The sequence below is a fragment of the Anoplopoma fimbria genome, chromosome 15 (assembly GCF_027596085.1).
Source record: "Anoplopoma fimbria isolate UVic2021 breed Golden Eagle Sablefish chromosome 15, Afim_UVic_2022, whole genome shotgun sequence".
Taxonomy (NCBI): domain Eukaryota; kingdom Metazoa; phylum Chordata; class Actinopteri; order Perciformes; family Anoplopomatidae; genus Anoplopoma; species Anoplopoma fimbria.
In genome coordinates, this window is record NC_072463.1 from 16,296,152 (window position 1) to 16,308,798 (window position 12,647).

The window sequence follows — 12,647 nt, forward strand, 5'->3', positions numbered from 1 at the left end:
ATAATTACTTAAAAAAGAAAAACTAACTCTTACATTTGAAAAAAATTGAATGAATGAGCTATATTTTGAAAAGGCATGAGAGGAAGGTAAGATGAAGCTTTGATACATGTGGGGAAATAGGGCGCTTAAACAGTTAAACAAAGACACGCTATCTTAGTGATCTGTACCTTTTTGTCTAGATTTTGTCTTGCTGTTATATAGCTTGATCTTTGTCTTCCTTTTTGTGCTTTGAATATCAAAATTAACTTTACAGCTTTTCCTCAACTCTTTCAGCTTTTCTGATTCATTTATACTGCTTCATTTCACCGTTGCTTAGTATAATGTAATCTCTCATGTATAATGTAATCACAGCCAGAAGTCTTCCGAGGTAATGCTTGCTTATTGTGCAAATGGGAAGCAATAGACCATAATAGTGTTGTTTAATGGTGTGGGCAGGCCATGTCTTGCCACTGGGTCAAGTGTTGAAGTGCTGCTTATCAATGTGTCAACTGAATAAAACAGAGTACTTCTCTGGAAATGGAGCTACAGTGCCAAACTCCCTTTCTCCAGAAGAAGAGTTCAAATGATGCCAAGTAATACATGTTTTCACATGTACTGCCTGTCACCATCTCAGAGTATTGCACAAACTGCTAAGTCATTAATCTAGGCCACCGCCAAGCATGGCATACAAGCAAGGTGTGAGACACCGCACTCATGTTGTTTAGGAACAGAGGGAGGGGATGCAGACTGTGGATGGAAGATGGGAAGCCTTTCTCACCTACTGACAACTAACCCGGGAAGTCCTAGTTCAATGAGAGCACAGTACATACTATTTATTTTATTATCCTACAATAGTGATTTTACACAAACTATTTATTTAGCTATCCAACAGCACTTGAGCCATTGTGGTGGTCCACATGGCTGCAACTGGCAACAGCTAACTGACTGTAGTAAGTTTAAGTAGGTCTGAGCAGGTTTTGTATTCCCATGTTTGCAGCCCATACTGCCATCTTGGGGACTTCTGTAGACGTTAGGAAAACAAAAAATCAAAAACTCTGAAAATAACGTCCCGCTATAGTTCTGAAAAAATTGTCTTGTGGAATCTGGTTACTAGGGATCCCACAGCTCTACGCCAGACCCCCACACACACAAAAAAACCCCCACATAAAGTACGTTTTAAGACTTTCATTCATTTTGACAGGCTGTTTTGTTAGGAAGACCAATCTTACATTCAAACATATAAGTTGTTTTTTTTCGAGCTTAACATTGATTCTCCTGAGCAGGCCCATCGTAAAGACAATGGGTGGCACTTCAGTGTATTGATGTTATGAGCACATCGGCCCGGCGCCACAAGGTGAGTTAAGTTGTCTTAAGACCTTGGTTGGTCTGTTTTTTTTTTTGCCACCTCTGTTGAAGTTGCATGTATAAGAAAAAGCAAAAACAACAAAATGATTGGCCGATACATGATTTGACGATATGGCTTAGGGGTTGTGGCAGGACCATGGACAGGGTTTTGTAGGGGGTGCCTATGTCACTGCGCCGCTGTCCAGAGTACTGAAGGAAAGGGAGCGTTGGAGATCGATTGACAGACACAAGTATTTTCTTATTCTTTCTTATCCCTGAGAATCTATGATTTTGGGTGCTCCACATGGCCAACACAGCATCACCTAACTGACTGTATATAATATATATCATATAATTGCTCCCACAATGCAATAGCAGAGAGGCTTAGGCCTAGTAAGGGTCCTAGCCCATGAGACAAACACCTGATTGGATTTTTTAGAGAAGAAGCTTGACATTATGATACAGTCTTTTTTATTTCTGGGGGAAGGTCAGATGAGAAGATTGATACCACTCTTGTGACTTTTAATGTGCTTTATATGAAGCAGCCAGTAGCCGGTTTGTTAAGCTGTGCATACATTCTGGATTCAGGGGAAAACAACCAGCCTGGTTCAATCTGTAAGAAATCAGCCTACCAGCACCTTTAAAAGTCACTAATCAAGTTAAATTGTCTTACTGCACATTGAAACAGTAAGTGGAGAAAGTTACGTGTTGCTTCAATCAGGCATTTGTAGATTTGACAAGACATTTTTGAAAAAATTGCCCAACAAAATGAATAAATTGCTGTAGAAACTGTTGATCCTAAAATGGCGTTACTTGTCTAATTTATACTGTATAGAAAGCAGGCACGTTACCAAATTAATCCCATGTGTCTCGTGAGATAAATGTAAATATCGGATACAGTCCTGCATGATGAGTCTTGTATGACAGTCCCCTCCATTGACCAAAGCATGTTGAACACTGGATGAGCTTTATGACTGTAATCGGACTGTTCACTAAAACCTTTTTTCTTACTAGACAGATTATTCTTTTTTTGGCCAGGTTGTGAGATTTCTGTCTCTGAAATTCCCAGAAAAAAGGGAACGTCGGAAATCTATTGACAGACAGAAACTAATTTCTAATGCCTTCTTATGCCTGATTTAAAGTCCTGTGGCTGTTTGCCGATGCGTACTGTGCTTCCACCTCTCATGCTCGCCAGGCATACCCGGCTTCGGCAGTCGATGTGTCCTTGGGCAAGACACTTAACCCCCGAATGGTGTGGACTGGATGTTGCATGAATGTTAGTTAGAGTCTGATGGTGGCACCTTGCATGGTAGCCCTGTCATCAGTGTGTGAATGGGTGAATGATATGTAATATACTACTGATTGTAAGTCGCTTTGGATAAAAGCGTCTGCTAAATGACTGTAATGTAATGTAATGTAATGCATACACAGTACTACGGTGGATTGCGCGTAGCATGTGTTACGTGTCAGGCAGGGGCGACCCGTCTGTGTGTGTGTTTTCTCCCCTCCTCTCTCTCGCTCTCTCTCTGTCGCTCTCTCTCTGTCGCTCTCTCTCTCTCCAGGTGATTGTTTTCCACCTATGCAGCCCAGTCATGCTGCTCTGGCTTCCACAATCTTCAAGCTGGCCAATCAGCAGAGCAGGCCCTAAATAAAAGGAGGACGCCTGAGAAGTTCGGGGGCTTCTTCTTTGTTCTCTGCCTGAGTGAGATGTGCAGCAAATTGTTTGTAAAGGTTTGTGGTGAGAGGTTGAGGACTAGGTGAGTTTTGGGGTACCCTGTACATACTTTCATTCACATAGCTCACTTTTGTATAGACACACTAGATTTATTAGCCGATGCCACCCCTGTATTTTGCTTTGGAGAAGAGACTTATTGAGAAAAGCCAGTAAAGCTGTTTTTGTTGTAACACATGTAAAAGACCAAAACAGCTTTGTTAAAGTTGAGGTCAAGCCATGTTGTGTCACTGGGTTAAGTGTTGGACTGCTGCTTATCAATATGTCAGGAGTCTTTAAACCCTTCAATAGTTTACTCGGCTGATCCAGTTTATTTTCCAAAGTCATCTCAATGAAGTTTAGAGTACTTCTCAAAAAGTGGAGCTGCAGTGCCAAATTCTATTTCTCCAGAAGGATGTGCTCAATTGGATTCAATTGAGTTTTAGAGGGATTTTATAAAGATGCTGAATAATAATAAAAATCCTGCGAACGTTCTGTGGAGGTTAGGAAAACAACCTCCCGCAAACGTTCTGTAGACATTAGAAAAGCAACGTCTCGCGAACGTTCAGTAGACGTTAGGAAAGTGACGTTAGGTCTCTTACTATGGGGCGGCTGTGGCACACGAGGTAGAGCGCTCGTCCTGTAACCACTAGGTTGGTGGTTCGAACCCCTCTACAGTCAACATGCCGAGGTGTCCTTGAGCAAGACACCTAACCCCCAGTTGCTCCCCGTGGGCCTCTTAGCAGCCCACTGCTCCTCTGGGATGGGTTAAATGCAGAGAATTGTAATTTCCCCATTGTGGGATTTATTAGTATTATTATAATTACTGACCCTCAATCAAAACAGTCTAGCGTTTAGGTCTTCATTGGAACTACTTCTTATTACCATCAACATCTTGTGAATCTGATGCATCCCAAAGTTAGGCATGTCTCCACTTCTTGAGAAGTACTGGAGGTATTAAGTTGTCCAAAGGGTGAGAACACATTTTACAAACTTGTCATGTCAATCCAATAGCTGTCTACAGGGCCAAAAACTGCCAGCACAGAAGTTAACCAAGTCCATACTTGTTGTTAACATTGGGAAATGCAGTGGTGGGAAAGTATTTAGACTCTTTACTTAAGTAAAATGAGCAACACAACAATTTAAATGTAACCTATTACCAGGGAAAGTCCAGCATTCAAAATCCTTACAAAAAGAAAATTCCATTATGTGGGTCTTGACTGGTGCCTAGTGCTGTACACATTTATTTGAAGTAACGGCCTGTGTGAGCTCAGTGGGTGGAGGAGCGTCTTAATCCATTTCCTGTGATTGTAGTTGGGGCACTTCCTGTGTTCATACAAACACGGGAAATGTTATCTGGATTCACATGAATTTCCTTTGCACTTTCCATCCAAATCAGTTTAATCAGGCTGCTTTAACACACACAGGTGATACAGAAGTGTAATCATAATATTTTAGGCTTGACTATGCAGTTTGCATACCTGTGCATTCACCTGAAGAGGAAACCTCACATTGAACACATGAATAAAGTTCAAAGCAATGGGCTTATTAGAGAAAGGAAATAAAACAACATTTTTACTAGTTTTGTATATATTTATTTAAAGTAAATATCAGGAGCTTTTCTATTTAAAAAAAAAACATTTATGGGTTAACTAAATTGTAATTTGGACTTTTTTTTTTTCCTTTGTGTAGTTACACATTATCTCACATAATTCCCAAAAGGCAGGCTCTGTACTGCTCTTTATAAAACAAATTCATACCTTATACTAGTGTAATATAGTAAATCACAGAAGTAAATCATAAAAGGTGTTGTATGTGGCACGTGAGGTAGAGTGCTTGATCTGCAACCATAAGATTGGTGGTTCGAACCCCTCTACAGACAACATGCCGAGGTGTCCTTGTGTGAGACACCTAACCCCAAAATTGCTCCCCGGGCGCTTCATTGCAACCCACTGCTCCTCCGGGATGGGTCAAAAGCAATGCAGGGAATTGTAATTTCCCCATTGTGGGACTAATAAAGGCTTAATTATTATTATTATTATACTAATGAAAACACAGTCAGAGACACAATTCAGTTAATAACTAACGCTAAACCATTACACACCTGTGTGCAGCTTGGAAAATAAAGTAATAAACAAGCTGTGACTCAAGAGATAATAATATTACTAATAATATCAATAAAGTGTAGGTGTACTGTAATCCCTGTGGCAGCAGGGTGGCAAAGTTCAAGGGTTCATTACACCCAGCAGCCATTGTGCTTCCATCCAGAGCAGGGGTGGGCAATTATTTTTCCCAGGGGGCCAAATGAGCAACTGAAAATATTTTGGAGGGCCGGGCCAAAATGCCGAACTCAATTATGCATAATATACATTTTATTTCTATATAAAAAGCAGTAAATGGCATTGTTTTGACCGCTGGTAAGAGTGTGTGTTATTATTTGGCAATTAAAAGGTGAGGTTAGCTTTCAAAAATATAATTTATTCAAATAGAATTTCCAAAATGATAAACAAAATGTGAAACATTTGACTCATTTTCAGTCACATTAATAACAAAGGGCATTTTGAGTTTCATATACTATTGAAACAAGGATTTTCTTAGCTTTCTAAAGACATCACATCATCTTTGTAGCCAAAATAAACAAGACATGTCACTGAACTGTGTAACTGTGTAAAGAAAAGTGTCCCAGTTTTGTAGCCTTTTTGACTTTACGTATTTGGCCCGCGGGCCGTACAATGCCCAGGTCTGATCCAGAGCATTGATTTATAATGTCAAAGTGTATCTGAGACTCGGACCCCTGCATGTTCATGTATTGTGAGACAGCACAATCAAGGGAGTCAGCTTAAAATGCCTAAAGCCTACTGGGGCCGGAAACATCTGGAGAAGCAGTCAAAACACTGGGGAGCCTGCCATTGTTCTTTATGGCGAAATGTAACTGGTCAGCGGGGGAGAAAAAAAGAACCCATAACTGCTGCTAAACATGGTTTCCGTCTTTAGTTTTTCTCCTAAACAGGATGCATGAGCATGAATGTTAGTCCCAGACCGGCACCACTTGTTTTTAGGCTACGAATGGACAACCACATATTGGTCACATTTCACCCCAAAAACTCCCAGGGACCTTCTGGATATCAGCCTATTTCTTGATCTCTTTGGCAATGATGTGGTGGATTTTTCTGCTGCAGCTCATCAACAGCTTTGAGGGTTTATCTGGAGCTGAACATGAGACGCTGTGCACCTCCACCACATGCCTTACCCTGCATATGGACAGGGTGAGCTTTGAGAGGGCCGGTCAGAACTGTGTCCACAATGGAGGTTATCTGATGACAGTCAGAAACCTAGAAGAAGAGGATCTGCTGCGCTCGCTTCTCTCACAGATCCCAAAACATCATCGGGACAGAACGCTTAAATTTTGGATTGGATTAAAACTGCACCAAGGGAACTGTGTGACGGCTGACAAGAGTCTCAGGGGGTTTAAGTGGATATCTGGAAAGGAAGACTCCAACTACTCCAACTGGGAAAAAGAACCTGTAAACACATGCACAGAGGATATATGTGCAAAGGTTCATTACAATTTATCAGTTTACAACCAACTGAAATGGACTGCTGGAACTTGCAAAGGCCCTGCTTTTTATGCATGTAAGTTTTATTTTAAAGGTATGTGTCGACCTTTGGCTCTATTAGGCCCTGGAAACATCAGCTACACAGCACCATTCTCACTTGAGCCACAAAGAAGTGAAATGCAATTAGTTCCGCTCGGAACCTATGCTGTAATATCATGTAGTGACCAACCGTCTCTTTACTCTGTGTGCAAGGAGACGGACAACATTTATTGTTGGACTGACCCTGGTCCATTTTGCAAAACAGGAAAGCATTATTGCACGATAAACAATGGCGGATGTGAACATTTGTGCCACCAGGATGCAGATGAAGTTCGATGCTTTTGCAAAGAAGGTTACGACCTGGCCGCGGATGGATACACTTGCAGGATACATGCCATGTGTGGTGCTGACACCTGTGAGCACCAGTGCGTACTGGGGGAATCTGGGTATTCCTGCAAATGTCAGGACGGGTTCGAACTAGATGCGAACCAGCGTAACTGCTCTGACATTGATGAGTGCCAGACACAAGCCTGTAAGCATCAGCTGTGCGGCTACGAAATGGTTGGCGGTGAATGCATTGATATTGATGAGTGCACGCAAACGAGATGTGAGCACAGCTGCTCGAACAGTATCGGATCATTCTCTTGTTACTGCAATGAAGGCTTCACTCTATCTGAGGACGGCCGATCGTGTGTAGACATTAATGAATGCGTCAGTAGTCTCTGTCGGTTCAAATGCGTCAATACGGTAGGCAGCTTCCTGTGTACCTGCCAGCAAGGCTTCCACGTGGAGACCGATGGATGGACCTGCGCTCCGGATACGACAGAAATATCTGCTGCTTCCTCTGATGACCCAGCAGAGGAGGAAACGCAAGAGAACTTCACGGAGTCCTTAATCAGAACCACAGTCGAGCTCCAACACCAGTCCCCTCACACTGACGCAACGATTCTAGACCTGGTGAACGATACGCACAGGGATCAGCAAAGCAACACAACCTTGGTGACGGGTTTTGCCAAGTCATTTAATTCCAGGGTGATTGTCTGCATCCTCGGTTCAGTCATCCCTCTGCTGCTTTTGGTGGCAGTGACTGTGGCTATTGCAATCGTTCGATGCAGTCGCTCCAAAAAAGAAGCTAAGAAAAGTAACACCACAGATGGTTACTGTTGGGTGCCCTCTGGTTTGGACCAACGTTTAGAGAAACTATATGAGTCCATCTTGACTGATGACCTATGACCTGATAGTGATGGAGAAGACTGTCTACATGAATTATCATGTTTATTTATGTTATTTATGTTCTTGCAACCTCCCTGGGTTAGGCTATGTGTGAAAAATGATCAAATCAGAAAGACAATGTAAAAAATAGAAAGTAAAATTGTGAATTTGAAAAATGATTGCAAAGGTGTTGGTGCAAAAGGCCGTATAGGAGTATAGGGGATGTGATCAACTTTGTATAATGAGGGTAACTTGGTCTAGAGATCTGATAGTTTGATCTGATGATCCCAGAAAGTTTTGATTTGAGTTTAACAATGAGAAAGTTGTCCCAGTATGTCATTTTGAAAGTGAAAGTTTTTATGTCAGCTAATTTTGTTATTTGTCTTGTCATAACAGGCCACATTTTCTGATATTTTACCTATATACATGTTTGAGTAATGTATGAGCCAATATCTGTTCACTTAACTTGTGATCAGCTCCAGGCCCAAGAACTTTTCAGATGACATTAAAAGTTTTGACAGTGTGTTCACCTTTCAATACACTGATCAAAGGACCGATTTTTCCTTTGACTTGCACATCTGATACTGGTGTAAATATAACGTAACTAATAACAAGTGTACATCAGAGTATCCAATCATTACTGTATGTAATGTGAAGATGAAATAATGCTATGAGACAAAAACTAAATAAATAGTAATATTAATAATAAAAGTGACTCTGATATGAATAGGTTGTTGTTGCTGTATTTGTATTTTGATGATTATTTCCTTTACCAGCCATGGAAAAACCCAGCAGTCCAACTTTATCTCATTTCCTTCCTGTGTTTGTACTTGGGGGTGTTGCTTCCTGATTCCGTAGCCCCAGACTCTAGGTTCTCCATAACTTTAGTCAGCCAACATTATCAGAAGATCTACGGCACGACATCATGGTCTGCTTGCAACTGACTCCATTTGTACCAGTGAAGGTAATGAAAATGGCTATTTTGATGTCCGTGTTTTTTCCCCCTTCTATCAAGGCAGGATTTGGCATGAAGCAGGCTGTGGCTTGTAGGCCTTTTTGTACTGGGGTTGACTGCATTACCATAAACCAGGACCGAGTGGATTTTCATACCGCTGAGGAAGCATGCCGTGACATGAACGGAGAACTAATGACATGTCAGTCGGAGACAGATGAGAACGCAATTGACATTTTGAGTCAAGAGTTGTATGGACACTACTGGATTGGACTGCATTTACCAGCTGTCGCCTGCAGCAACCTTTCAGCTCCACTGAGAGGCTATGAGTGGACATCTGGTAGTGTGCACAGAAACTTTAGTCCATCCTTCAGGCCCTGGAAAGACAGCGTTAAAGTCTGCTCTCCACGCTGTGTGTCACTTTCCAATGATCAAAAGTGGACAGAGAGGCTGTGCTCGGACAAAACTGATGGCTTTCTGTGCAAAACAAAGCACAAAGATGCATGCCAGGCACAGGAATTATCAGATCTGAATGTTATCCTAAGCTCTAAAGACTGTTCAGATGGTCCTTGTCAGCAAGATTGCACAAATGCAAAAGGAGGTTACAAGTGCTCTTGTTTCAAAGGATATATACCAGACAGCAAGCACCCGGAGCAGTGTCAAATCTACTGTGCACAACAGAAATGCCCTGCGATATGTGAGGGAAACCAAAAGAGCGAATGCAACTGTCCTAAAGGCTATATATTAAGTGAAACATTTTGTGAGGACATCAATGAATGTTTGTCCGATCAGTGCGATCAGGGGTGTAAAAACACTTTTGGAAGTTTTGTGTGCTCCTGCAGAGAAGGGTTTTTACTGAAAGATGAAGTCAAATGCATCAAAGCAGAGGGCAGTGAAGGTTTTGCTTTCACAACTCCTATCCTCATAGGCTTTGTTAAACCAGCCACCAATAATCATACACTGAATAGTTCTTCATCGCCTGCTGGCGGTTTTCTCTGGATATGGATTTTGGTTGTGGTGGCTGTGGCAGTGTTTATAATCGTGATAAGGTTTTATGCTGTGAAACGTCAGAAGAGCAGAGAACAAAACTCCAATCAGCAGTCAGCTGTTCCTGTCGACAATATTGAGTGTTGATGAAGCACAAACTTCACTGGGCATTTAGAGTTTGGGAGATTCAATTACATTTCTCATATTGCTGCAGCAGGTAGGCTTTTCATAATACACTCTTTTGAGTGACTGATTTTTTAATCTAAGTAATGCATTATAGTATATTAATGACTAATTAATATGAATACAAAAAATGAAGGGGAGCTTTTTATAGTAGTTATTTCAAAAGTGGACTGACTAGGCCACACACTTTAATCTGTATAATTAAATGCAGAAGTGAAGAGAAAACAACTTAAACAAAAAAACATGTCATTTCAAATGTTACATTTGATAGGGAACATAATTACAAGTAGTGTTGGGCAATTGCAGCATTAACATATAGGATAATCATTTTGTTGTTGTCGCAGGTGGAGCTGAGAGGTCTGTGTTCCCCTCATCCCTGACTTTTTCTTTACAGACTAAACATTAATATGTGTGCATATGCATTTAACTGGATAAAAGCGTCTGCTAAATGACTGTAATGTAATGTAATGTAACTGTTTGTAAAACATGAGTTTTGAAGCACCTGTGAAATGGTACACAATTAGGGACACTAGCTGGTGAGATCATGTGTCATTTTGTGTTCATTTATGTATCATGACAAGAAAATAAAATCTGAGTTCATTCTTAACAAATCATTGCTCTCACCAGTCTTGTTCTTAGAGCGCCACCTACTGTTCTTTTGTACAAATTGCTGAAAAGGCATGCTTCTGTCAAGTGAATCCTCATGCTGTTTGATTGAGAAAAAAATATCGCTCATTTCAATACTGGGAGTTAGTAAAACAACTGGTATTTTTCCAGACAATACAAAAGGTAAAATAGGCTTTTTTTCTTGGCAAACATTTTGAAATGTCACAGGATAGACGCAGAAAAAAGAAATCTAAAATGATCTTTTTTTTTTACTTCAAATTCTATTTAATTTCAATACGTTTTAAAATGTTTTCTCGCCATTGGCTAACCCCCTGTCATAACTAACTGGGACAGTTGAATAGAACAGAGCCATATTTAATGTCATTAGTATGACCCATGTGTTTGTTATTATTCCAAGTCATATTGTCTTCTGTACAAAAAAATGGCCTACTGCATCATGTCTGTGTTGTTAAATGTTGTCAACTGGTTTCATTTAATCCACCTTATTTCCACAATTGTAATAAAGGTCAGTCAGTCAGTCATTGTTTTTTTCTGAACAAATTTCACAAAGTATAAAGTCATAAAGTCCAAATTCTATTGAAAATGCACTGCAAAATGCAAACCATTTTGAAATACTATTACCCATTGTCCACTGTTTGAGTCTCAAAAAATGCAATCAGTTCAAACGTTCTGATCAATTTTATTATTATTGCTTTTATTATTATAGTGTGTTGAATTGACAGATTGTCAGGTAATTTGACTGCAGCAGTATCTTCATATATATAGTAACTATTTATTTTGCCGTTTACATTTTTTCTCTGCATGGAAAATTGAGTAGATCCCTCTTCATCTGATGCTCCCCAAGATCCCTCTTCTCCTCACTGGTGATAAGGAACATCAGAACATAGACATTACCAAGTCTGCCAGCTGAAGGCTATTTACAAAAACATTGGGTACACTATCACAGGGTTAACTTTAGTTATATCTTGTTGCCGTTCCCTACAGCTGCCACTAGATGCTACTACAGACACATATTTAACCAGTGGCACTTCACCAATAACCTATGACTACCTCTCCAAAATGTCCTACAGCTGATAAGCTACTCCCTATAGTTCTAAAAAGAATGAGTACTGATATTAATTAATATGAGACCTTATGGCAACTGGGACCTAACAGGGTTTAAGTCATTTTAGACAAGTTAAATAATCAACCACATCAACTCTCAGATAAAAAAAAAAATCTAATTTGTAAACTCCCAGTAGTTTATCCAAGCAGGAGGGGAAACTTTGACCATCATTGAGCACTGCCTTTATGTCACTGGGTCTTTATTAGTGTGTTTCCTCTTCTCTCCCTGAAGAAAAGCAAAGCAGATAAGACGGCTATTAAACAGGAAATCCATCATGTAATCAGTGAGACAACACCAAGGCTGTTAATGAACAAACACCATAGAAAACATGAGGACAAAGATAAATGGTGACAGGAATCTCGTAACGAGCTTTAGAAATGGGAACAAAATAACAGCATACAAATTAAAACAATGATAAGAGATGTATAAATGGTCCAAATCATTCTGAATAAGGTCCCATTGCAGTTACAAAGTATTAGGAGAGTGACGCATTTTTGTAAAGTTGGCTCTGTACTATACTTTAAATTGAAAAAGTGACTATGAGGTTAAAGTAATAACAGAGCTTAAATTCAAGGTATTATCAACACTTAGTCCAACCTTTTAAAGATCAAAATATACTGAACACATTGAATAAATCAATCACATCATGATATCTCCCTTAATAATGATGGTGCCATCTTTACTGTCTACCATGTTCTGGGCCCTCTTGCCTCCAGTGGAGTCTGCAGCAATTACAATGCACGCTCAGTTGGATTCTGGTCAGGTGATTACATTGGTCAAATTATTACCCCCAAAAAATACCAAAATTGCAATGTCACCTCTCTTGCAATATAATTGTTTATATGCATTACTCATTAAGTATTTTTAAAACAATGGCATGCTAGAACATTCTATTTGACTGCCAAGCCCTCAAAACATACAAAGCTCAATTGCATAACTATTTATTTTATA

The 12,647-nt window shown here is 40.1% G+C and overlaps 1 protein-coding gene across 1 annotated transcript; it reads left to right on the plus strand.

Annotated features, from left to right (window-relative positions):
* The first annotated feature begins 6,059 nt into the window (after nucleotides 1-6,059).
* LOC129103468 (complement component C1q receptor) lies at nucleotides 6,060-8,016 on the plus strand. The gene is given in 2 exon segments (XM_054613956.1): nucleotides 6,060-6,095; nucleotides 6,097-8,016. Coding segments are annotated over 2 exon segments (1,803 nt in total). The 3' UTR covers nucleotides 7,864-8,016.
* The last annotated feature ends 4,631 nt before the right edge of the window (nucleotides 8,017-12,647 follow it).